Here is a 27,816-nt window from a genome sequence, read left to right as displayed (position 1 = left end):
ATTGGGCGGCAGTGCGCGTCTGCAGTGACTGACTCTCTCTCTCTCTCTCTCTCTCTCTCTCTCTCTCTCTCTCTCGTCCTGCTCTAGGGGAGGATGGACGCAGCAGCATCCAGAGACCCGCGCCTGTCATCGGCTGTGCTCGCGTGTGTCTGAGCGCCGGACGGTGAGCTGGAGCCGGTGGATGTGACGCGCACTGCGGGCTGAATGTGCGGAGATGTGCTGCGATCCGCCGCGCGATGATGGAGATACTGGACCTGCTCAATAACACACATGTGCGCTGAAGATGATGACGAGAAAACACACATTTAACTGATGCTTCATCTTCATCATCTTAGATCTCTCCTCCTCTTCATCATCATCATTTGATTCTGGTGTTCACCTGCGCGCCATGAAGAGGATTTATCTCATGACAAATACAGCTGATGTGGATTTTTCTTCCTGATTTCTTGAGAATTCCTTCATCTTTTATTCGTTTGGAGAGGTCCTCAGATCTGATGGTTTCATTCGGTCTTTGCTGATATCTGTATCCATCACTTTGGGTGAGATGATTCTGTGTTTGCCACATTTATTCTCGCTCATTATCTATAAAAGTTTGATACCGAAAATGTATTTTTAAGAAGCATTTAAATGTTTCGTTGTTCTGTCACATGCGGTTAATTGAATCAAATGATTTTTCTTCAAAGAAAATGAGATGAATAAACTTGTAAATGTAAAGGCAAATGTACAGAAATAAAAATATATCATCTGACCTGATTGATTATTATGATTCGTCCTATAAACCGCTGCTGTGAAACGAAACATTTAAATCATGATTGATTTATGGTTGGTCTGTTTGACTCTGCTGTGAAAAATATGAAGGTTTTAATGCGCTTTACTGCAGCGAATCCAGACAGTTCCTGTAGAAATTAAAATGAGAATTAGCCAAAATGAACCACACACACACACACACACGCCAGTTCACGCAGAAACGCATTCATTTAAACGCATCAGTGTGTGTGTGTGTGTGTGTGTGTGTGTGTGTGTGTGTGTGTGTGTGTGTGTGTGTGAGAGAGAGAGAGAGAGAGAGAGAGAGTTGGACTGAATCTTCGGTATTTAGTGAGATTCATTTTCATTCTTGCAGACGCGTTTGCAGCATCTCAGAAATGACGCGAGAGCAGGACAGATCTGAGAGAGACGCGTTAAATGAAGGGTTATATCTGTCATCAGAGAGAGAGAGATGAAGAAGAGAAAATTACTCCACAATTAAAAAACAAATAAACAAAAACGACTGAAATAAGGTTAATGAGTCAGTGCTGAATATCTCACAGGCCTGTGTTTGATCAGATAGATTCAGTTCAGTTTGTACAGTATTCAGGGTTTCTTTGGTTTGTCCTGCTGAAGTGTTTGTGGTTTGGATGCAGTGGCTCTTGCTTCACAAAACTACATTTCCATCATACGTTCAATGATTTTCTTGTGTCATTTGTCCTCATTATAACCGTCTGTTGAGAAACTGTGTTGCGAGATCTCAGATGGATCTGATTATTTAAACATGACATAAAGATGTCCTATGTTTAATAGGAGCACAAAAAGCACATTATTCCATCATCAAACAAGAGTTTATTAATGCAGTAAATTTCATAATTGATAATGATCACAAGGTTCCAAAAGAGGGTTTTGGAAGTGATGCCATTTTTGGTTCCCCAAAGAACCGTTTGTCCGATGGAAAGGTTCATGGATGTTAAAAGTTGTTCATGGCACCATCGATGACAATAAAGAACCTTTATTTTTAAGAGTGATGTGGCTTCTCTTCTTCCCATTCAAACAAGCTTCTTCTGGAAGAATCTTTTTTTTTTTTTTTTCTTTCAGGTTTAAGGTTTAATTTGCAGCACATTTTCTCCGGCCTCAAAGCGGATCTGAGGTCTGGAGGCGCTTGGTTCTTAGATCTTAAATAGATGCCAATTACATGATTTCCTGCGATCGTGAGACTCGTCAGCCCTCGAGCACCAACGCTCAAGCTCTTGTGCAGCTCATTAATCTCTTATTGATGAAAAAATATTAATGCTGTAAAGATCTCATCTTGTCAGATGGCTTTTGGAAAGTTTAATGCAAACTGCATTTGAGTAAATTAAAGGGTTAGTTCACCCAAAAATTAAATTTCTGTCATTAATTACTCTGCCTCATGTCATTCCAGACCCATAAGACCTTCGTTCATCTTCAGAACACAAATTAACATTTTTGATGAAAACCGAGAGACTCGTCCATAGACAGCAATATAATCAACACTTTTTGTGCGCAGTCGCCGTTCTGTCATAGAACCTGGAAGCACTGCAACGTAAAAAAAAAAGATTGTTGAATAAAGTGGTTATTTTTGTTTTGTTTTTGCGCACAAAAAGTATTCTCGTCTCTTCATAACATTAAGGTTGATCCACTGCAGTCACATGACTGTTTTAACGATGTCTTTACTACTTTTCTGGACCTTAAATGTGGTAATTTCGTTGCTTTTTATGGAGGATAAACAATTATTTCATTTTTGGGTGAACTAACCCTTTAATTGAGTTCAACAATTACTGTATGTTTGGGTAGTTGATGCATAACATATTGATGATAATCATGAACTTTAGTGAAAGTGAATGTTTTAGGTCTCGTTTCCTTTTAAAACCGTTTAAACTGCTGTGCAGCCAAAATGATATACCAGTTGTCACTGTAAAGCTGCTTTGTAAAAAGCACTATATATAAAGGTGACTTGACTTCATAATAATCTTAATGCCTTCTCTAGTTCATTTTACATGGTCCTGCAAGTGTGACAAATGAAGTATTTTACATTTCATCTCTTAATTAATACAAGCTCATAAAAGCTGCATGTATAATAATTCTAAAATAATTGGTTTTAAAATCCGCAGGACAATGTCTGTGAAACTCTGCCAGCGTTCAGTTTGAGGGTTTATTTTGATGTTATTAACAGCGTCCGTTCCATGATGAAGTCCAGAACGTGTGTTTGTGTATGTTAGAGGTGGGCAGGTTATATCCCCACATGAGCAATTTCACCAGAGTTATATAATTATTAAGTTAAGCATGCACTAATATCCATTATTGGATAATCTAGTGAATTAGATACAAATTTTTCATCTAGATTTTAACTGCATCTTGTTGGTCTTCTGGATGTGGATGGCATCTTTAAGCTCATGAAGTCCCTCTCAAACATCAAAACGTGACTAAACTACATTGTGCTTCAGTTTTCTGCTCAACATCCAACCCGTGACGCAGCTGGTTTAAGTCATTTCTCAGCTCATTTGGGGCTTGTTTTGCTCCGTATTGTGTTTCTTCATCGTTCTTCATCACATGTGAATAAGTCTTCCCTTTCACTGACATTCACACAGCTGTAGAAGCTCCCGACGGGAATCAGTGTTGGTGTTCTCGTGTGTCTCACGCTGGAGTGGTTGGTTTGCATTTGTGAATGTGATTTCAGTTTCTAATGCCTGTGAGCGTCGTTGATGTCTCCGAGAGCTTCGGGGAATAGGAGCTCCTCCTGCTGAGGAAGGGATGAAATTTACTCTGGAGAAAAGCAAAGCTAAGCCAAACCCTGCCCGTGTCTGTATGGATTTGACATTCATCTGGAAGGGAAGGTGGCAGTAATCTCTCTGAAGCTGAAGCGCGTGTGTTTTGTGACGGTTATTTTTAGGCTTTGTGCTCATGTTCAGGTACTAACAGTAAACGTGTGCTTTCCGCTAATTCATGATGTTCCTTTGTGACGGAGACCTGAAGAGAGATGAGTTTCCCATTTGTGTGTTTAGAGTAGAGAAACCCAAAATGTTCAGTTTAAATTCATTCAAGCAGTTTTTAAAACCACCCTCAGAAACACTAAACCTGAGGGATCCTCTGCCGGCCTCGCTTTTGTCTCTCTCGTCGTTCTCCTTTCACGATCGACTGAACTAAACTGAGTTTTGCCGTGATCCGGCGGGCAGCTGAGTCGGCCCACTCTCTTCCCTCTCATCGAGACCCAAAGCGTCTCTGTCGGCACAGATCAACGGCTCGGCTGAGTCACGCTTGAGCTGGTGTTGGTAACCACGCATGAGTGGACTCTCACATCCCATCAGCACTTTGGGAAAGTGAGTCATCACAAGCACTATTCTGCATGTTTCTCCATGTGTGGGGTTTTTGAGGTTTGGTTTCTCTCGCTGAGGACGGCACTGGTCGTGGGAGACGGGACCTTCGTGTCCATTTCTCATCTGTCTCCCACATGCAGTTCTTTCCTCCACGTTATTTTAATGTTCATATGAAGTTATTAGTTTTGGGGTATGATGAGTATTCAGAACTTTTGAGTTCTTGCCAGAATGGAATCATCTGGAGGTTCTCCAAAGGGTTTTGCCGTGATTTTACACTCAGAAGAAATGTGCATAAATTGTACCTTTAAGGGCACAACAGCTGGTCATTTCCTTCAAAGAGACATCTGCATACCTTATTCACCCATAAATGGTTCACAGTAGTATTTTAAGAGTACATATTACTACTCTAAGTTGGTTAATGTACAACTTTTAGGGGTTCACTCTGAGAAAAAAGCTTCAGTGGGGTTCACTGTATAGAACTCGAGGGTTCTTGACTCAATTTTAAAGAATCGTTTATGCCAAAAAGATTCTATATAAGGAGAAATGTGTTAAATGATTGCGTACTACTTTCATGTTTAACTAACTAGATAATTCATTTTTTTTCTACCGATATAGTATCTTTACAAGCTGCTTAATTCATAAAATTACATTTAAAAAAAAATAATGTATTAAAAGTAAATTCATAAAACTAGGAGAACTAGGGCTGTGCAATATGGACAAAAAATACTATTAAAATACTGTGATTTGATTAGGATTTTCTGAACTCTTTTCGTTCGTTCGTTATTTTTGTTCACCTAATTCAGAATGTGCCAAATGTGTGTCTAGACCCAAGTCTCGTGTTTTTAACCAAAAAAAAACTCATTCTGTGTGAATAACGATAGTTTGACAGGTCTTGCAAATTACCTGGCTCCTGTATCCAAAATATTCCCAAACCACAGATGTTGATTTTCCTCATCCTGCCCTGAATTCACCTTCCCTGTTTCTTTGCTTTCTTCAAACCAGAGCTGCTTTATAGATGAATTGAACTCATTCTATAGTTATCTTTACACAGTTATTGAGTTGAACTGAATCAACACTGAACTAACCTCAGTTGAACAATGACACAATTTTTTTTTTAGTGAACTGAAGTGAAATGAAGCAACGTGTGGCCAAGTATGATGTCTCATACTTGGAATTTGTGCTCTGCATTTCACCCATCCAATTGCACACACACACACACACCCAGGCAGCCGTTTTTGTACTGAGACTCGAACCTGTGACCTTCAAGTTCAGGTCCAACCATCAGGCCACAACTGCCCCCAGAGCAGAAATTCACTCTATTTGCATCACAGTATCATTATTTTCCTGCTTATCCCTGTAAAGATGCTTTGAAACACGTCACATAATGTATAAAGCACTATATAAATAATTGTGATCTGACGAAACCCGCTCTGTTCTGTTCTCAGATTTCACACTGAAGGGGGCTGGCGGAAAAAAATCGTGCTTTCTGCGGTTTAGCAATCGGCCATACATCATGATTGTATTACGATTATGATTAATCACACAGACCTGATAGGAACCCCTAAAAGATTCGATATAGAAGCTTGTCTTTTAAGAGTGCAGATAAGTTTCAATTCTAAGTTGTTTTTTTTACTCTTTTAAGGGTACTGTCTAGGGGACCAGCTTTTCTGCACCTGAAGGTAAGGGTTAGTAAATAACTTCTGAACAGTTTGGACATTATTTTATTGTCCTCTGTGTGTCGGGGTCAGCTGTGTTGACATGGTCTGATCAGTGTTTCTGGAGACCTACAACACTGCAGATGCTTTATGTCTCTGTGATCAAACACATCAGACACTCCAGGACTTCAAATGAGTTTGTCAGATAAAGAGACGTTCAAATTGTGCAGGTTTGGGGCTTCAGGAAGATGCACTGCTAGAGATTATTGAAAATAGTTTATACTTTGGCAAATGTAATCGTCTTCGGTTTCAGCACCATTTGATGCCAAACACAAAGTGCTTGAAGTGTAAAGCTGATTGAGACGTGTTTTTAGTTTTGCAGTGACTTCAGACGATCTTGTCATTGATGGATACGGTTAGTTTGAGCTTCAGAGACACAGAATTATCATTTCCAAGCTTTTCCTTGAGGTCCAGAGCGATTCACGTATGATAATACGAAGGAGGATGGAATCTACAGAAGTCTGTTTTCTTTTCTGTACTTCTGGTTACTCATTCATGAAGGTTTTCAGTGTGAGCTCCTACAGACTTGAGATAAACCTCTCCTGCAGTGTTTGGAAAGAGACCTTGGATTTATGATGGTATCAGCTGAAGGCTGGAGATCAGACTGAACCACAACCAGACAGAGATCGAAGGCATTGTGTGATTCTCAGTGAAAATCATAATCTTCTTCTTCTTGATTGTGCATTTGAGGCAGCAGCTTTATTTTCTCATTTAATAATGAAGTTGAGTTGACGGAGTTCTTCTCTGTGATTCTGTGGCTGTGTCATTTCTCGCTGAGCTCTCGTTGAGGTGATTCGTTAGGAACTGGAGTCCCGGCGACGCACATTACTCTGTAAAAACAGCGACGGGGAAGTCAGTTTCACGGCCGCTTGACTGATGCGCTTCCTCTCACGCTGGTTTCACCTCCACGTGATGGATGGAGGAATAACGTAGCGCTGCAGAGAACCGCCGTTATAAATCATACAGTTCTGCTTCCCGCTGGAGTCGAGCTCATACGACGCACGCCACTCGGCGCCGGGCCACCGCGGCGCACTAATGAGTCAGCGGGGCGTTCGGTCCTGAGCAGAAGGTTCTCTGTAATGAAGCAGCTTTCTTCAGCAGGATGAGCGGTTCACAAGGTGATTCAGAGGTGAAGGAGATAAGACACTAAAACTGCTGGAGTCATCGCTCACAAACACCCACGTTAAAGCTTCTTAAAGAGGACATATTCTGCTGTTTCCCATGTTCATCTCTCTTTAGTGTGTAATGTTGCTGTTTCAGCATGAGAAAGCTCCTTCCAGCAGGAGTTCTTCTCTATATCAGTGTCAGTGTTTCTGAACTCCCTGAAACGCCTCCATTGTAGTCTCGAGTTTTCTCATTTAAATAATTAATGCGCAGAATAAAGGGGCGGGGCCTGCTTGAGTTAGTTAGTAGTGTGTTGAAACTGGCGGTTATGGTAAGGGGCGGGACATTTCCCAAACACCAATCACAACACACTGCTCCAGCCGACCAATCAGAGCACATTGTGCTTTTCAGAAGGCGGGGCTTCATAGAGACAGGAACTAAACAGAGCGTTACTGAGAGACTGGGAAGAGAGGAGCTGCAACAATGGAGAATATGAGGAAAATAATCAACATTCAAGCAGGAAAACCTGTTCTAATAAAGACATAAACAGTCTCTACAGTCAGCCATCACTAGTAGTGCTGGTGTGCGTAATGATTTTTATCACACTAAGTGTTAAACCTCACAATAAACTACTTCCATTTCCAGGACTTTTATGAAATATTGTTCAAAGGAAGTTGTTTGTCTCCTGTGCCGTAATGATGTTGTTTTAACTTTTATCATGCGTATTTACCCAGTGTTTCAGACACGTGTATCACATCGGTTTCATTCTGAGCAGGAGTAACAGCGACGCTTTCAGGTCCTTAACTTAAACATTTATTCAGTCCAGACAAAAGGGAAGTTTTACCTCACAGAGTCTAAACAAGACATAATGTGTTTGATTTTCATGAGAAAAGATGTGATAAAGAAATGCTTGCAGAACTATCTGTAATTTCCATGCATGTGAGTTTACTCGAACAGAAAGAAGACGCAGCCTTGCAGATAAGGCACGGAAGTGAGACGAGGGCCGGACACGTCTGTCCCGGTGCTGTAGGACGCGTGCGAGTCGTGCTAAACACAGAGCGTAATGGGCCATAAAGCAGCACGAAGACTGAATTATTCAGATGTTGGATTTCAATAGTGCTGCGTGTTTGGAAAGATTTGGGTTGGATTCTCTTATCTTTTATTAAACACATGCCGGGCGTCCTGACAGTGTCTCTCCCAGCAGCTCTTCTGCATGCGGCGTGTGTCGCGAGCGGGTGTTTAGGGCACGAGTGCGTCTCCGCCTCCAGAGTCTGATGCGTGAATGCAGAATTAGAGATCTTCATTATTATCTCTCCTTCTCTCAGGCCACTGAGGAGCTGTCTGAGTGTGTTTAATGTTTGAAGGAGACGTCAGAATCACAGCATCTGTACAGAACCATCGTGGTGATGTTGGTCTTCAAGTCAGAATATCAGATGAAGGAGACTCTGGTTCACTCACTGACTTGACTTGTGTTTGGACTGTGTGGTTCCTGCAGATGATCTGACTGACATACAGCAGCCACCAAAGGGTGTGGGCGATGAATGTCATTGGGTTTGATCACAAAATATCACAGAAAGTGTCATTGGTTTTAAAGACTGAGGCACAAACACACTTTAGCACAAACTCAGTTTGGACAGTTTGAAATAAGAAACAAAAAACAACTGAACATGAATATATTCTAAATAATATTTATTCCCTTCAGAATGAACAGATTTTTGTTGTGTTTTAATTTAGATAGATAGATAGATAGATAGATAGATAGATAGATAGATAGATAGATAGATAGATAGATAGATAGATAGATAGATAGATAGATAGATAGATAGATAGATAGATAGATAGATAGATAGATAGATAGAGTAATGGATGGATGGATAGAATGCATGTTTGTATGATTAGTGTGGTTTGTTTCACAGGCTTTATCTGTATCATACAGACGTCAGTTGGAGGGATTAATTATATACATATATATATATATATATATATATATATGAAAGTCCTTTTATGTTTATAGAGATTAATGCTTCAGTCCAGATGCTTTTCCCAGAAAGCCCAGAACTAATGTCACAACATACATGTAGAGAGATGGGATCAGATTATGAGACCATCACAGAACAAAACAACACAGTAACAATTCATGGCAACAATTCATAATTCATAAATAAGATTGTATTATTTGATGGTAAACAGGTCTTTAGCTGAAGTAGATTCATATAGGAATGTCACGTTACTCAGTTCTGAAATGTTTGTCAGTGATTGATTAATGAGCTGTAGCAGTGTCTTCAGCCGTGTGTCCGTGTTCTTCAGCCGTGTGTCTGTGTTCTTCAGCCGTGTGTCCGTGTTCTTCAGCCGTGTGTCTGTGTTCTTCAGCCGTGTGTCCGTGTTCTTCAGCCGTGTGTCTGTGTTCTTTAGCCGTGTGTCCGTGTTCTTCAGCCGTGTGTCCGTGTTCTTTAGCCGTGTGTCTGTGTTCTTCAGCCGTGTGTCCGTGTTCTTCAGCCGTGTGTCCGTGTTCTTCAGCCGTGTGTCCGTGTTCTTCAGCCGTGTGTCCGTGTTCTTCAGCCATGTGTCCGTGTTCTTCAGCCGTGTGTCCGTGTTCTTCAGCCATGTGTCCATGTTCTTCAGCCGTGTGTCCGTGTTCTTCAGCTGTGTGTCCATGTTCCTCAAACGTGTGTCCGTGTTCTTTAGCCGTGTGTCTGTGTTCTTCAGCCGTGTGTCCGTGTTCTTCAGCCGTGTGTCCGTGTTCTTCAGCCGTGTGTCCGTGTTCTTCAGCCGTGTGTCCGTGTTCTTCAGCCGTGTGTCCGTGTTCTTCAGCCATGTGTCCATGTTCTTCAGCCGTGTGTCCGTGTTCTTCAGCTGTGTGTCCATGTTCCTCAAACGTGTGTCCGTGTTCTTTAGCCGTGTGTCTGTGTTCTTCAGCCGTGTGTCCGTGTTCTTTAGCCATGTGTCCGTGTTCTTCAGCCGTGTGTCCGTGTTCTTTAGCCATGTGTCCATGTTCTTCAGCCGTGTGTCCATGTTCTTCAGCCGTGTGTCCGTGTTCTTTAGCCATGTGTCCATGTTCTTCAGCCGTGTGTCCATGTTCTTCAGCCGTGTGTCCGTGTTCTTTAGCCATGTGTCCATGTTCTTCAGCCGTGTGTCCGTGTTCTTCAGCCGTGTGTCCGTGTTCTTTAGCCATGTGTCCATGTTCTTCAGCTGTGTGTCCGTGTTCTTTAGCCATGTGTCCATGTTCTTCAGCCGTGTGTCCGTGTTCTTTAGCCATGTGTCCATGTTCTTCAGCTGTGTGTCCGTGTTCTTTAGCCATGTGTCCATGTTCTTCAGCCGTGTGTCCATGTTCTTGAGCTGTGTGTTCGTGTTCTTCAGCTGTGAGAGCCCAGAGCCACTCTTTGCTCCATCCTCTATGGCTGTTTAATTCTCAGGAGGGCCGAGGGCCATTGAACAGTCAGTATCTGGGAAGGTTAGTGCACAGGTCAGTCGTCAGACCTCCGCTCATTAGCGCTGACCACCGGCTCTGAGCGCAGCAGGAGAATGAACACAAGTCCAGCGGCTCGCATCACTCAACCTCAATAACGTCCGTTTCCCTCTGAGCTCTGACGCCGTGGACTCTGACAGACACAGAGCACTGCGCTTGAGTCCCACTGCCATTGCTTGGCTGATTGTTTGGGTTTTGTGCAGAGGCAGTGATGTGAATGAGCTTCAGCTGCTATAAAGTGCATCTGCAGTGGAGTTTCCTAGTGTATTCTTGGAGAAACGTCCACAGGGTCTGACGTGTGGGAGACGCTTCAATCGACTGTGTGTTATTGATGATTGTGCATGAGGTAAGTCATGTGACTGCTGCGATTCTTGGAAAGAGCACTGATGGATTGTGGGGGCTTATGATTCACACACACAGTCACGATTCAGAAACCTTCTCTTTTATTTTCACTCTTTGTCTTTCTCTCCGTCAGATGACAGTGGTTTATTATTGTGTGAAACATCTGATTTATTTAAAATGTAAAATAGTTTTGAGGAATATTTAAAATAATTTCAGTGATACACAGTGTAAAGATTCATTCCGTGTGGAAAGAGTATTGATCAAGCACCACTCATTTACTTGAGATGCAAAATGACTTGATCCAAATTAAGAACAAATATCTGCCAGTGGGGTCAGAAAAATAATCTTGTTTTTCCTTTGAATGAAGTTTAGATATTTGTTCTTGTTTTATGCTTCATTTTGTTCATCTGCCTCTTCTTCTCTTTATCCGACTTCTTATTTTGCATCTCCAATAAATGTATCTTGATTTAAGGAGTAACTTCACTGATTTTTAACCAGCTTTTTAATTGTTTCAATGTCAGTAGTATTGGTAGATGAACAATATGAGCTGTTTCTCCTGAACCAATGATTATTTATTTAGTTTGTCAGTCTGTCGAACTTTAGACATCTACAGGGCTTTTGTGAAAACTACAGATCGTAGGACGGCCAGATCGAGCCCATGCATTATGGGTGCTAAAGTTTTCCTACCTTTCTGCAGAAGAAAATGCCTGAGCCCTTTTTCTGTTTTCTCTAGTCATTTAGCACCGAATTTAAAAAAAAAAAAGAAAAGAAAAAAAGCCTTTCTACTGCATAGACGGCAAACTTTTATTAAAAGCCCATCTTGTCAGTGGTGAATTAATTTGTACGGGAAAAATGGTGTGTATGTATTATTCATAGTATTTATTGTCAGATTGTCAGATTTGTGTGTTTGTGAGGAGTTTATGGGCATTTTGACCTTCAGTCAAACGCTCATCTGGCAGCGTGACTGAAACAATCCTCAGATTCATCTGAATAAAAACAGAGAATCAGCATCTGCAGAGCAAACGCTCACAGGTCTCTCTCTCTCTCTCTCTCTCACCTCTGCAGCGAGGCTGAGATGCGCTAGTGGATAATGCGAAACAGAATAATTCAGGGCGCAGCAGCTGAGGTTTTGCGTGGGTGAGCTGAAGGTAGAAATGGAGGCTCTCGCTACAGTTTCTCTCAAATAGAAATGTTAATGACTGGCAAAGGCAGCTGGCACATCAATTTTTCACCCAGTTCCACAAACAGGAGAAAGAGAGAGACGGGAGCGGTGGAACCCTCTAGACTCTCTCTCTTCTGTTTGGCACTGTCTCTAACTGCACAACAGAATTTGGCTGAATATAATAGGAACTAAAAGAATAGAAAGAAGTGAAGACACGCTGAAGAGGCCGATTCAGAGCAGAAACAATCTGATATTCTTCTGTCTTTCCTGAGCCAGAAACCTCTTCTGCTAACAGTGCGGTTTGTCTGGACGACTCTCAGCGGTTCAGGACGTGTTCTTGGTTAGAAAGCAGAATCCTGAAGCTCAGGTGAGAGCGGCCACTTGCGAACGCATCAATCTGAGGCCCGTCGCAACAATTACAAGCGCGAGTGGTTTCCTTGGAAACAACAGAACGATGTTGTGCACATTCAAATGCTGCATGTGTTCAGCTCTCAGAATGTCGTATTGTTGGATTGTGATTTCTGTGGAGTCTCTAAAGCCTTTAATCCGTGTTAATGTGCTCCGTGTCTCTGATGCATTAGATGTGATCCTCCGATCATCTGGAGCTGCACACACTGTAACCATGTGAAGTTACAAACTATTATGTTTGGCACACTTTTTACTTTTGCTTCTTTTTTCCTGTTGTGTTTTTGCAATAAATGAAAGCAAAAGAGGTTCGATGAGCAACACATACAGTGCACGTTCAGTGCTTGATGAACACAAACAAATGCAACATGTGAAGTGTTATTCGGGGTTCAAGTACGTAGCGCTGAAACCCTATTGTAATTGAAAGGATTGTTATTATTTTTCTTCTGCCGTAAAAATGATTGTGCAGACCAAACCATAAGGCCTAGAGACTTGAAACTTGGCCAGATGATAGGTCTCAATTTGGGGAGAGACTGACAAGGTATGACCCCGATCATCCAATAGGTGGCGCTACAGCAATCAAAAACTTGAAATTGCTCATAACTCTTAGGGTGCGTTCACACTTGTAGTTCGGTTCATTTGGTCCGGACCAAAGAAGAAAAAAAAACATTTAGTCCTGGTCCGGTTAGCGTTCAGATTGCCAATTTTATCACCGAACCAAAAGATACCGAACCTAAAGGCACAGGGATACACTCACAACGTGATTGGTTGGATTTTATGACGTATTGCCTATTTTGAGACGGAACTTACCGAACATCCAAAACAATGCTGTGTGCTGAGGTAAATGCGCTCGTTGTGTGTGTGTAGCCTGCATGTGATGGCCAGCTGGGAACTCGTGAAGAGCTTATAAAATGTGTAAAGTAGTCAAAACACCGGCGGAAATCCATCCGTCACACTCACAAACGATCTGCTGCGTGGAGATGCGCGTCTGATGCCTGTGATGGGTAAACTCACGACTATGACAAGAAAAACCGACATGCGTGAGGATTCTGTCCATTTTAGGGTCTCGTCTTCCTGTTTTTGGTTCGGTTACATGTCTTTGGTCCATGTTGCGTTTATATATCATTCGAACTGCACCAGAGTTCGTTTGGAAGCGGACCGAAACCCATCTTTTCAGCGGTCTTGGTCCGCTTGTTTGGTGCGCACCAGGATTCGGATGGCAGCGTTCACATATGTTCAAATGAACCGCACTAACCGACCAGGGTTCGTTTTAATCGAACCAGACATGACAAGTGTGAACACACCCTTAGACCGTTTGCCATAGACTCAAGTTCCTTATACCGCTGGAATCCTTGGCTCACTATGAACAAAATCTATATTTATTTCCGCATATTATTTTGTCCACCAAACAGCAACATTTTCCACCATTTTGAATTTTGTCCAAAACCTACTTTTGCGAACAGGGTTTTTGCCTGATCGGAACCAAACCAGTGCAGAAATGTTCTCTGGAGATTGACTATCAAAAGTTATTTTAAAAAGTTTAAATTTAGTTTCACGGTCGTTAAGGAGCGCCAAAACGTTCTAAGTGGGCGGAGCCACTTTTACTAAAATGGCTATAACTCTTGAACATAATGAGATATTTCCACCAAACTTGATACTCATATGTATGAACTCAATATTTGATCACAGTAAAAAAAAATTGTGGCGATTGGACACTTGGTGGTGCTGTAACATGAAGAAAACAACAACATGAAAACAGCTATAACTACGCAACTATTAGTCCAATTGACTTGAAAATTGGCATGCAGTGTCTTGGTCCAAGGAGGCATGATTGTCTATGAGGATATTGGTGTATCTCAAAAAACATGGCCGCCATTGGCCAATACATTTTGAGCACCTATTAGACAAGGTTAACGGAGGCTGATCGGAACGAAACTTGGTGGGCATGTTCGGCTCATGGTCCTAGACAGGGGTAGGCAAGTTCAGTCCTAGAGAGCCGCTGTCCTGCTGAGTTTAGCTCCAACCTTAATCAAACACACCTGAACAAGCTAATCAAGCTCTTCAGGATCACTAAGGCTATAGGCAGCTGAAGGTTTTTTTTCAGGGTTGGAGCTAAACTCTGCAGGACAGCGGCTCTCTAGAACCGAACTTGCCTACCCCTGGTCCTAGAGGTCTGTAAGAATTTTGGAAGAAATTGGACACTAGTTGGTGCTAATGAGTTTTACACTTCTGTAATCATGTGGTGTTTATATTCATATCATTTGATAGATTTCCTCATACTGAACAACTTTGCCGCAAGAACTACTGCTGTCAATCAAATTGTTCATTAAATATTCACAATTATGTAAAAAAATATATTTTAGTGAACTAGTCCTAGGTTTTTCACCCGATTGGAACCAAACCAGTGCAGTTTTCTGGACTCTCCAGATCAACAATTATCAAAAAAAGTTTAACTTTACCCTTTGGGTAGCTATAACAGGGTCATTTAGAAAATGGCGGTGGCAAAATAAACCCAAAAGCCTATAAATCATAAACGAAAACTCAAAACTTTTATGGAGATCAGACCATAGATGGCTCTATAACTGTTAAAAAGCTTTAAAAAACATATATTTCCTATGCTTAATTGCCTGTAATGGCTATAAATTGTCTTTTCCTTTCATAATTTCAGTGCTTACATGCTTGCTAATAAAATGTAAAATCTTTTTACACAAGAGCTTAAAGGCCTTAAATGCTTGAACCCCGATAATTGCTGCTTGCATATATATATATATATATATAATGTGTGTGTGTGTATGAGTGTTATACTCAAATATGTCTGTCTGTCTGTCTCTAGTGGAATGGCAGCTGTCTCTTCTTTCATAAGTGTTATCGTCTCATTGTCATTTGGTTTTTCTCCATGAGGGCTCAGTGGACGCTCGCGTGTTCCGCTGCTGTTGATTCTGAATGTCATTTCAGGGCATGTTTGCAGATGTTTGCAGCATATGATGTGTTTTGGCTGCAGATAGTAAACAGGGGATCAGAGATATGTGGATCTGCTTTTGGCAGGCGCTGGGTTTCTGAGGGAATACTTGGACAAATGTGTTGTGGACACAGAGATGGACGTCTTTTGTGTGTGTGTGAGATTGAAGATCTGAGGATTGAAGACACTGGCTGTGTTCAGAGATGTAAACTCATGTATAAACCCCATCTGACATGTTAGTTTAGATGCTGTTAGATGATTGTGATGCTCATGTTGTTTGTGTTCTTGTGTCTCTGCAGGAGATTCACACAGTGAAACATGAGATCACGGGTTCCTCTGCAGATTCTGCTGTATGCGACGGTCATCAGAAGTCTGAAAGTGGTGTCCAAGCGCGGCTCAGGTAAGAAACCCTGCCGTCCTCATGATGATCGTCTGGTGTGTGTTCAGGCGAGAATGAATGTTTGTCTTGATGGGATCCCTGGGCTGGTGTCTCATTGCAGTTTGTGATTCTGGAGTTTAAAACGTTCTTGATGTTCATCAGATGCTGCAGATCAGTGTATTAGTTGTGCTCATCATCACTTGACAGCTGAAGCTTCTTTGTTCAATATGTGGATGTCCTGAAGTGTTTCTCGAGGCATCAGGCTGTTAAAGTGTGTGTGTGTGTGTGTGTGTGTGTGTGTACCTGATATTCCCTATATTATGGGGAACAAATGTCCCCACAAAGATAGTAATACCAGTAATTTCTGTGTGGCTGTGTGTGTGTGTTAGTGTATGTATGTGTGGTTCTCTCTATCTGTGTGTGTGTGTGTGTGTGTGTGTGTGTGTGTGTGTGTGTGTGTGTGCGTGTAGAGAGAGATGTCTGGCTCACGCTGTGGTCCAGATGGCCGCTCTGGTGTCTGTAGCGGGACGCGTCTCCTCTGCCATTATCAGGACTAATCTGGATCAGTGGGGTGTGACGGCGGGCCGCACGGAGACGTCACATGGGAACATATTGAAGGTGGCACCTCGAGGGAAACGCAGCTAACATGATGAATAAGATCCCTGAGGAACAACAAACATGGCATGATGGGAGATCCGTCTGCATCTCCCGCACAGCGTCAGTTCGCGTGACTTTATACCAGAGCGAACGGCTGCTGGACCGTAAAACCGAACACGCGAGAGGCAGGCGTCTGGTGCTTTAATGTGAGACTTTCTGTGGCGTCGTCCCGCTCGGGTCAGGATGTGACCTTTAATGGTATTTACGTCCTCTTATCTGTAGAGCAAAAGGTCAGGTATAAAACGACCTGTACGTCCCGCTCTGGCTTTATCTGTGGATGGTGAGGGTTGGTCTGCTCACATGTGATTCATATACACTTGTGCTCATGCGTTTACATACACCAGTTCATATTTTGTCTTCTGGGAAACATGTAAATGTCTACTGTAGCTTATTGAATGTCAATGAAGTTCAATGCAAAGGGAGATATTTTCTTTTACAGAAATCACTGTTTAAGGACTACAACAAACGGCTGGTAGGGACTACAACAAGCTTCTTCCCGGGTTGTGACATCACAAACCCTAAAATGTACATAAACCCCGCCCCGGAGAACACACAACAAAGGGGGCGGGGCCATGTTGGGCTGCTTTAGAGAAGAGGAAGAGTTGTTGTAGTCGAGTGTTGTTGTCATGCCGTCATTTTACGCCGGACTGCTTCACAAACGAGGGTCAATTCAACACAAAAGATGAACATGACGGCACATGCTAGTGGATGAGTTGAATCAACTCCACAGCAACTACATCAATTTATCCACTAACCATTCAGAAACGTCTAAAAGTTGTAACTTCTTCCTGAGTCTCTCCTTCAGTGTCGACTCCGGTTTGAACAATGTAAGGCTGTTCAGACAGATTAGCAGTGCTTCGTTGTTCATGAAGTCCTTCTTAAGAGCCCAGAATGACACCACTGACCAATCACAGTCGAGTATTACATGGTGACATGATTTCCTGTGTCTGTTTCTGATTGTTTGACGAGCGGCTCAGATTCAGATGTGAGTGTGTTTCCCAGGGTTCTCGGCTCTCAGAGCTCAATCCACAAGAGACACATGGAAAGATTCCCATTGGAAATGAAGCAGGAGAAGGACAGCATCGAATCTGAGCTGCTCTTTTGTTTTGAGCACCATAGAAACAAACGTTAAGTGTGTGTGTGTGTGTGTGGAGAGGAAAGATCTGCTGGAGATGTTCAGTGTGAAGAATCATTCAGACTCTTTCACATTGATGTGATCATGAACAGCGGTGCAGCGAATCTTTTGCTCTCTGGTAGTTTTTCTAATGGGTTTTTCTGTGATTGTTTTGACTCTTTCAGCAGAAACATTGATTTTCAGCTTACACATATGTTTTCACGCAGCAAACGCACAGGTCTTCATATCCGTGCAGATTTCACATCTATTAAAACACGTGCTTTGCATGTTCTCCGACCAGCTCAGCATGCGTGAGCGACGGTCAGAACGCTGATGTTAATGAAACACCTGAGTGAACAACACTATTATGCTTTTACAGAAGAAAAAACACTGGTGTTGCACATATAACAGAAGATCTTTATTTGCACGTTTATCACAAGATGACAGTATGATTCTGTGTTTGAGAGATGATTGCAGAACGATCGGACTCTCATGAGCAGAATTCATCATCTTCCTCAGAATAAGGTGCAGATGGTTCACGTGAACAGAGCGAGATGTGAATCGCACGCCTCTCGTGATGATCATCTGTCATTGCTCCTGTTTGATGAGTGGATCAAACAAACACTTGAGTAAGACTAAGTGATTCTGAACTGATGTGTGACTGTGACCTTTGACCTAGAGCGTCTTCAGTCCACTGAAGGCCATTTGCATGACATCATATTGTGGTGTGATCTATATTCACAAGAAACATGTGAATCTTTAATATTGATCTTCCAGCAGCAGCGTGTGAGTGTTTCTGTGCTGTCTGACGCCACCAGTGAAGTTTTCACACTGTTCCTCCTCAGAAGGGAACGAGGCACATGCTGTCTACTGAGATCCCTTCATCTGATTGATTTTTGAAGACAGCACAGATGAACCCAAGTCAGCTTTCGTCATCTGAGTCGTTAGTCACATGACGTGCAGCTCGGCTGATTGGCCTCAAAATTGCGTATTGGTTTTATCACTGTCTCGTTTCTTCTGTTCTAGAGCGACCGAAGTAAACACTTATTTTTAAATTACTGTGATAAATGGTGTCAGGATCAATATATCAGTTTCCGTTCAGGTCAGGAGTCTATTCTGCTCACACACTCGCATACTAATGACCAAAGAGCTGCTAATAAGAAAAGACAGTGATTATTTTAAACGCATCAGCTCAGATTCACTCAGAGCTCTTCACGTCCCCTAATAATTGATATTAAAGCTGTTGAACGCGGTGACGAGGGGAGGGATCTCCCACGGGGACTGAGAATCCACGATGACGTCCGCGCGTCAAACTCTCTGCGGTTTTGTTGAAGATGTCGGATCCGCTCGTTAGTTAAAGCGATGATACCCTTCCGAGGCTTTGGTCTCATTCCAGGTTTCTGCGAGAGAGGAAAATGGCCACAGAAATGAATCCGTCTGCTCGTAGCCGCAGTCTCCGTGAGAGCATATGGTGACACAATTGGAACAAATAAAATTTGTGAGCGCAGGTTTTCAAAGCTGGAATCTATTCCACAAATTAATTTATAATTAGATTTTCCCCTCGGGTCAGTTCCTTCAATTCCCCACCAGTCGCTTTATTGATTTCTGTTCACAGGATGCACTAAACCTCCAGTGTGTGTAGGTGTGTGTGTGAGAGTGTGTGTGTGTGTGTGTGTGTGTGTGTGTGTGTGTGTGTGTGTCTGTGAAGTCAGTAACAGCTTGTTACTGTTACCAAAACATTTTTTTTGAGATGTAAACATATGTATAGGCTGCACATCATTGAAAACACTAAAGGTACTCATTAATGTTATTCATAAGTGAAAAATAGTTATTTTTGCATTTTTCAGAGCGATTTCTGTCTTCCTGTTTGAAAAGCTGAGTCAGAGCAACGTCACAAAATCTGACGTCATCGTGTACTTTTGAACATGCTGACGTAGACCGTTTCAAGCGATTCTCGACATATATTCATGACATAAAGCTCCTTTAATCCAATCACTGCGCTGTAGTATGCATATTATTATAATTGTGGTATTATGCATGAGGAAGTGTCACTTCTCTCGCCTCGGTCTCTTGTCATTCAGAGACATATCGTTGGTGCTCGTTTCCTCAGTGCTACAACACAATGTGTTTTCCTGAGACGCGACCAGAGCAGAGGTTTGTGTGCATGTGGATTGTTTTGCTGTAATCTACCAGCACAAATGGAAAATATGTTCGCGTGAGATCGCATTACAGCGGAGAATTCAAATGTCACAAAAGTGCGGCTCATTCTCCTCTGCGTTCAAACACGCGAGCCGTAGGCTGTTTCCCTCAGCACAGCAGCACATGAGTGTTGTTTGTTTTTTGCTCGCGATGCGGTCAGAACTGGAGTTTGAATACGAACACATGAAAAATACGATTGTTTTTATGCTATACACACGGAGCGCGCTTATGATCGGTTTCAGCACGGAGCTCCGCGATGATTTTAATAACACTAGCCACGTGGCACATAGTTCATACAGAATAAAGTATCCGTGTTTAAAGTTTTTATTTCACACATTCTCCTGCACCAAACTTTAACCAGCACGCTGTAGTTATGCACACATATTTCATCAAGTCTTCTTCAAATGAATTATATGTGAAACTGGACACGGATACAGTGGTGTAGCCTATCTGAAAGCGACGACACGATTATTCTAATAGACAGATTTTGAGACTGCAGTGCTCGTAAACATAATCAAAGTAGCCTATTATTAGCCCTATTAAATATTCTTTCACATTTCTCCCTTGTGCTTGGGAGTTTGTTGTCATTTTCTCCGTGCTCATATATTAATATTCATTATTCTGTATAATGAGTGTGTTGTATGTCTGTGCTTCATTGGTTGTTCTCTCCCCTCTTCTCCTCCTCTACACTCCCACTTTTCCAGAGCTTTACACGCCCATTTGTACAGAGTTTTTGCAGCTCAGAGGTGTGAACGACCAGGCTAAAACAGGGGGGTTCATGACCCTTTTAGCTGACTGTGATGTGACGCTCCTCGTCTTCATCACTTCAGACCTCCATTTTCTGATTCATCATGACGGTCTTGATTCGACTTGACTGAAACTCCAGTGAGAGCAGCAACATTAAACACCCATAATGCATCATTCCCAGTACAATTCCACATGAATCCGGCCCTAATGTCTGAAAACAGACACAATTTTGCAGTTTATTTTGTCCGTGTCAGAAAGGCTGCGTACGCGAAGAAAACCGCTGAACACCGAATCCTGAAAGTTTCTGGCTTTTCTTCCACACCGATAAATTGCTTTCTTCTTTCTCTGGGCTCTGACAAGAAGCTGTTGCTTAGCACAGATGATTTGACAATTTGGTGAGACGGGCGGCGAGAGCTGGACGCGGCGGAGATTTCGTGGTTGGAAGAGCACATCTGATGATCGATACAGAAACACAGCAGCGTCTTCTCTCTTCTGCCTTCAGTGTTTGGAGCCGTTCTGCACTGAACACACATATCGCTCTGAATGTCTGTTTATTCATTATGTAAAGCTGTTTCTGTTTCCTGAACACTCCCCCTCGTCTGTCATTGGTCAGTCAGTCAGATAGTCCCGCCCCAAACACATGATTAGCAGAGTCAGAAGTTGCTCAGATGTCGTGAAAGCGTCGCAGTGAACATGAAACTCACACGCCACGATCTGAACATCTGAACGTCACTCAGTTTAAGATGTTTCCAGAATCTGTGTGTGAAGAGATTCCTCTAGATTTACGCTCAGATGGATGATGATTTGTGGCGCGTCACGATAATTCATTCACAGTTTAATTTCTGCAGCGTAATGAACTTTACGTGTGATGATGACCTCACTGTGATATTTGCGGCCTTTAGTTTGATCTGCGGTAACGACGGACGTCTGTGTCGATACTTGAGACCGTTAGGGAATATAATTGTGATGTTGTTAATTATATCTGTCCATTATTGGCTAATAGGCACTTCAACACGCGTGTTTGATGATGTGATCGTCTGCTCTCGTGTGCCGTCACGTATGAGTGGATTATTACAGCCGTCTTCAGTTTTACTGAGCTTCTCCTCAAACGAGAGCCCGATCCGTGGGCTGGAGTCCGTGTGCGTGTTTTCCTTCAGACGGTAGATGAGCCAATCGTTCTGAAGCTCTTAGAAACACAGATAAACGCTCTTGAATGTGTGTGAATGTGTTCGGAGAGACAGACCCGCATTTGTGGCCAATTCTGCAGATTAAATGTGCTGTTGCTAATGAGCTTTAGGCAGTGAAGGATTCAGATGTTGAGGAGCCATTACTGCTTCTCTCCACACGTAATTGTAGAAAATCCACCGCAGCTTTCAAAGGCAGTGATTCACTCGCTCCAGTAATGATGATGTGACGCTCAGAACGGGGTTTGAGACGATTTCACTCACAAACACATGTGGACATCGGCTTTTTTCTTCAATTCCAAAGTCTGTTTTAGCATTTTTAATTGTTCTGAATTTCATTTTAATGGTTTAATCATTGTCTAATCAGTTGAATTCATAAAACGTTAACAATTGCATATATTATTAGAATTTTAACAACAATATGGGCCTACGAAATGTTTTTTTCTCAAATTCTTCCAAAAATGTTTAATATGTAATCAAATTTTAAAATGTAATAAAAAATGTACAATTCTTTTTCTGTAAAGAATTTTCTTTTTTTTGTTGAATAAAGTGCTGCACAACAGCTGCTAGAACTACACTAAAAAATGCTGGGTTAAAACAACCCAAGTTTGCTTAAATATGGACAAACCCAGAAGCTGGTTAAATGTTTGCCCAACCTGCTGGGTAGTTTTATTTAACTCAACTATTTTTTTAAAAATGACTATATGGCTGGCTTAAAATGAACCCAAAATAGGTTTGAAATTAAAAATCAGATTTTTTATTTTTTTAATTACTAGAGGCAACAAAAATAACCTAAAGGTGAACATTTTTAATAAACAATTTAATAAATGTTTATTGTTTAATTATTATTAAAGGTGCCCTAGAATCAAAAATTGAATTTACCTCGGCATAGTTGAATAACAAGAGTTCAGTACATGGAAATGACATACAGTGAGTCTCAAACTCCATTGTTTCCTCCTTCTTATATAAATCTCATTTGTTTAAAAGACCTCCGAAAAACAGGCGAATCTCAACATAACACTGACTGTTACGTAACAGTCGGGATCATTAATATGTACGCCCCCAATATTTGCATATGCCAGCCCATGTTCAAGGCATTACACAAGGGCAGCCAGTATTAACGTCTGGATCTGTGCACAGCTGAATCATCAGACTAGGTAAGCAAGCAAGAACAACAGCGAAAAATGGCAGATGGAGCAATAATTACTGACATGATCCATGATATCATGATATTTTTAGTGATATTTGTAAATTGTCTTTCTAAATGTTTCGTTAGCATGTTGCTAATGTACTGTTAAATGTGGTTAAAGTTACCATCGTTTATTACTGTATTCACGGAGACAAGAGCCGTCGCTATTTTCATTATTAAACACTTGCAGTCTGTATAATTCATAAACACAACTTCATTCTTTATAAATCTCTCCAACAGTGTGTAATGTTAGCTTTAGCCATGGAGCACCATCAAACTCATTCAGAATCAAACGTTAACATCCAAATAAATACTATACTCACATGATCCGACGCATGCGTGCAGTATGCATGACAAACATCTTGTAAAGATCCATTTGAGGGTTATATTAGCTGTGTGAACTTTGTTTATGCGCTGTATTATAGTCGAGAGCTCGGGGGGGCGGGGAGCGTGAGATTTAAAGGGGCCGCAGCCTGAAGGTCAACCTTGGGTTGTTTTTAAATGTGCTTTTTAAAAAAATAATGAATGAATTATTCATTAAACTTATTAATAAATGTTCATTTCCAATATATTTTGGGTTCATTTTAAGTGAGCAATACAGTAATTTTTAAATAATAGTTGAGTTAAATAAAACTACCCAGCAGGTTGAGCAAACATTTAACCCAATTGCTGGGTTAAAACAACCCAACCGCTGGGTTTGTCCATATTTTACCCAGCTTGGGATATTTTTATTTTATTTTAGTTCATATTTTGATTTATTTTTCAACCCTACATTTGATTCATTAATTCAACATTTGACAAATTCTGTGACATTCCGGATTATATAATAAATCCTGTTTTTCTGACTTCATTTTCTGCATTGTAGAAATCATACAGGTGAAAATATCCCAGATTTAACTCCATAGCAACACCCTTAAAACCACTTAGATCACCGTAGCGACACGCCCAGGAAACTTTTCAGCTGCATAGCAACACCCTAGCAACAGTCGTGGCATGGCATTGAATTGTGAGGTTTGAAATGAACATCAGCAGACACACGGCGTTCCTCCACACTCCCGATCGACGCCTCCATCAGGTTATATGTGGATGGATCTTCTCTGCGTCCGGCCTAATCAAGCATCGACTCATCGGCGGCTCGTTTGCACGTTTAGCTCCTGCAGTTAGAGCCGCTGTGAACATTGATCAACACAAACGGCATGAGCAGCGGCTCGTATCGATCAGATCGCATTCACCCGCTCTGCTGCGATGCTGCCATATCAAACACAGAGATTTGTCCTCATAATCCCGACCATTGATTCCAATTATCCTGACATCCCGTTAGCGGAGCCGGGATTTGAGACTCTGCACAGCGGCTGGACTGGATTTGTGAACAGGAATGCTTTAGATTCATGCAAAAACACTCTCGAACAGGCACACGGTTGTTTTGCAGCGAATGGAAATGTTCCATATTCAGTTCCGTAGATTCATTCCAGTGACCAGAAAACTGTAAAACATGATGTTCTTCATCAGTATCTTTGTCTTGTTTTCCAGTACAAACCTCGAAACATTCTTAAGATACATTTACTGTAGATGCACAATGACATAAGAAGTCTTGTTTTGAGAAACTGAGAAATCAATCAATACGTTTGTGCTTAAAACTAGAACAAATATCTGCCGGTGTGTCAGAAATATGAACCTGCTGTTTTTTCTGACCCCACTGGCAGATATTTGTTTTTAATTTTGATCAGTTTCTCTTCTTCTTATGTCAAGTAAATGTATCTTGTTTTAAGAATGTTTAAATGTTTGTGCCGTAAAACAAGACAGAAATCCTGAGGAAGGGTTTCCTATCGGTTCCCATTCTCACACAGTGAGGTTTGGCTGGCTAACATGTTAAACGTTCATTTAGTCATCTTTTAACAGTAGACACAATGTCACACAACAATCAAACATAATAACGATCCTCTCCTGTGTTTAAATGTCCAGTTGACCTGGCGTGACCTCTGGACGAACGAACGGCCGATTCGCAGCGAGTGACTGAAGCGCTTCTGTTTCTGCCGCACCTCACGACGAGCCTTTGATGTTGTGATAACAGTGTTATGAAAATCAGGGGGTTGCATAGGTTTGCATATATTTGCATATGTGTAAACATCATTAGCATCAATAGAGACTCAATTATGAGGACGAGTGTTTGGAACAAACATGTCTAAACTCTCCAGCATCTGTATGTGTGTCTCAGGTGTCTATCCTGCTTTCTGTCCCGTCAGCATTAGCGTCATGAGGTTTGGGAACATTTTAACTCTTGTGCTGTGCTGAAAATCCTTTACCTAATTTAGTGTTCATGGTCAAAATGTTGTTTTATCACCAAATATTGGTTTAATTTTGATTGCAGGGATCATTGATCTGCTCCTCAGTTTTTCTTGAGCTTGAGTGAATGTTTTTCTTTCAAACACTGAGGTGCATGAGCTCAGGTTAACCATTCCTACGATCAATCAAATCCAAAAAGAAATCAAAAAACCTGTGTTAATTGAAAGAAAATAAGTTGATAAAAAGATTGAATCCAATATTTGGCAATGACATATCATAATGAGAGATTTACAAGCAGTTTTTTGTAGGCCAATCATTTTTGAAAATTACATTTTTGAACTGCACCTTCACAGACGTGATCCGAATCGTAGCGTTGCCGGTCAACATTAACTAGCATTTTTGTGAAAAAGAGTATCCTATCCAGGTCAGAATGTCTGGAACACAGTGTGAGGGTCGCAGCTGCTGCGTCTGGTGTTCAGCTGCAGTTTAATCAGGCATCGGTCGTTTTCAGCAATGGAGAAGCACATTTAAATGCATTTAGTCAATGTCTTCATGATGACTTCAACCAGTGAGACGTAACTTATCAACACGCTTCACCAGAGCGATGAGCTGTTTCAGTAGTTAGACCGGCACTAAACTAGTCTAAACTTTTGTGTGTTTGTGTACTTGTATTTATTAAAATACGAAAAAAAAAAGATACAGAATCTTTGACTATGTGCGGCCCTTTAATTGGACACCACAAGGACAAAATATTTTATATGAGACTAAATGCTGACTCAATATACTATCGTCCTTCCCTACACTAAACCTACCCGTCACAACGTACAGATATGTATATATGAGACTTAAAACACATTTTTAAAATGTTGAAACATTCTTATATATATCTAAAATGTTAGAATTACGTTAGGCTCCTGTGACGGGCAAGTTTAGGGATAGTGTAGGGAAGGGTCATGCTATAGTGACGTTGTCAAACATTCTTATACATGATTTTTAAGATGTTGTCTTTGTGGGGTCCGACTGAAGGACTCAACAGCGTCATGAATTCCTGATCTTATGCGGTCATTTGGAAAGTAGTACAAACAAGGATGTGTGTGTGAGATTCCCTCATTGAACCCGGAGGTGTTTGGAAGCTGACGGGTCATTGGTTCGCGTCAGACTCTCAGCGTGTGGCTCTTTTCAAAACTCTTCAACGACACACACAAACCAACGTTTGAAAACATCCCGTCCCTCTGGAACACTGTGCTCTTGTTCCCTTAATGAACGACTGGACGCATTTCCAACAATCGGCCCGTTTTCTTCCGTCCAGAAGGAGGGAGAAGAAAAGCCCGGGCCGTGAGCAGGACGCCAGCGCTGGGCTTTTCTCCTTCTTCACTCATGGCTGTTTTTGGTCACGCGCGGCTGAGGACAGACGCTCTGAGCCGGCCCGCTGCATGATGGGAAAGCTCCATTCAGCAGCCTGTTTCTAATGAAGAGAAAATAACCTGTCGTTTTTCAGGTCAGATGCCGCGTCTCCATCCACATCCTCGGCTCATTGTTGAAGTCCGTTTGGCGCTGGTGTTTAATTGCGGCGCTCTCAGAATTCACTCCGTTCCGCGTCTGAACCGATGTGATTTATCCTGACGGCTCTGATCCGGATCTCTGTCGGATTTATCTTGGTGTATTTTTCTCTCTCCTGTGTGCAGAATGTTTATTACGCTCCTCTATTTCCCATGATTCCCTCCTCGTTTCAGACCTGCAGATCAATAAATTCCACATATCAGGATCGGACGTGTCTCTTCTCACGTGAGTGTGAAGGACAGACGGTTGCAGTGGTGAATCTGAATGAGCACCGAAGTTTCTGTTTTGCATTTTAGAAAGTAACTGCTGTTAAAGACACACGTGGAAGGTTTTGTGCTGTTGAACACCTTACCTGCGTCTCTGACACGAGGATGAGTGCCATCACTTCCTGTGCCGGTGATGCGTTTCCTGCAGAGAGAGATTAGTCAGGTAAAGCCGCAGCTGCAGTGAATGCAGGGATTGTGTGTGTTTGTGTCGCTGGATTCACAACCCAGCTTTAACTGCTCGTCCCGCAGCAGGGCTTTGTGGGTCGTGAGATTATGACCCGCCGCAGCGTTCCTGAGAAGCACGCGCTCCAGACGCATCTGCATTCGGAGGGATAGATTAGCGCTCACAAAAGCATTGAGGACGCCAGCGATTCGAGCGTTTCCTTTCATCTGAGAGAGGAGGATTACAGCGTGTTTCTGTGTCTCAGACCTGGGCTGATGATGTCAACAAACATCACCAGACGCTCAACGAGCCGCGAGGTTCGTTACGGAGATCCGTGGCTGCAGGTTTATGAGGATGAGCTGTGGATCGAGTGTTTTCATCTGTGTGGATCTCAGTAATGATGGACGTGTCCTTCACTTCCTCTCGTCTTTTTCAAGTTTTCTTTTTGTTTCGTGATATTCAGGGGTTTGGAGGTCAAGCCCATCATCATTTGAGCTGCACATTATAAATGGATCCTCCACTCAAAAATCATCGAGATCGCCCTCGTGGCTTTATTTCTTCAAGAAGATATTTGGAGAGTGTTTTTTTTTTTTTGTACAAAGATGAACAAATCAAGGTTGTTAACTAAAGTCAAGTCAAGTCACCTTTATTTATATACAGTAGCGCTTTTTACAATGTAGATTAGCTTTACATTGATAACATGTCCATTATTGTGGCTGCACAGCAGCTCTTAAAGAATAGTGTCAATGCAGGCGATCAAAGCACTGTTGATTATCAAATGTCAAGTCAAATGTCAAGTGTCCCCGACTAAGCAAGCCAAAGGCGACAGCGGCAAGAAAC

General features: G+C 41.9%; 1 protein-coding gene across 1 annotated transcript in view; it reads left to right on the top strand.

Annotated features, from left to right (window-relative positions):
- Positions 1-27,816, top strand: part of il1rapl1b (interleukin 1 receptor accessory protein-like 1b) — a 142,578-nt gene that overhangs the window by 3,851 nt on the left and 110,911 nt on the right. The window contains exons 2-3 of the mRNA XM_048172702.1: positions 88-539; positions 15,535-15,635. Coding sequence (XP_048028659.1) covers positions 15,554-15,635 — 82 coding nt within the window. The 5' untranslated portion in view covers positions 88-539; positions 15,535-15,553. The remainder of the gene's footprint in view (positions 1-87; positions 540-15,534; positions 15,636-27,816) is intronic.

This window comes from Megalobrama amblycephala, linkage group LG21 (assembly GCF_018812025.1).
Source record: "Megalobrama amblycephala isolate DHTTF-2021 linkage group LG21, ASM1881202v1, whole genome shotgun sequence".
Lineage (NCBI taxonomy): Eukaryota > Metazoa > Chordata > Actinopteri > Cypriniformes > Xenocyprididae > Megalobrama > Megalobrama amblycephala.
This window is presented reverse-complemented; position numbering and strand designations above follow the sequence as displayed.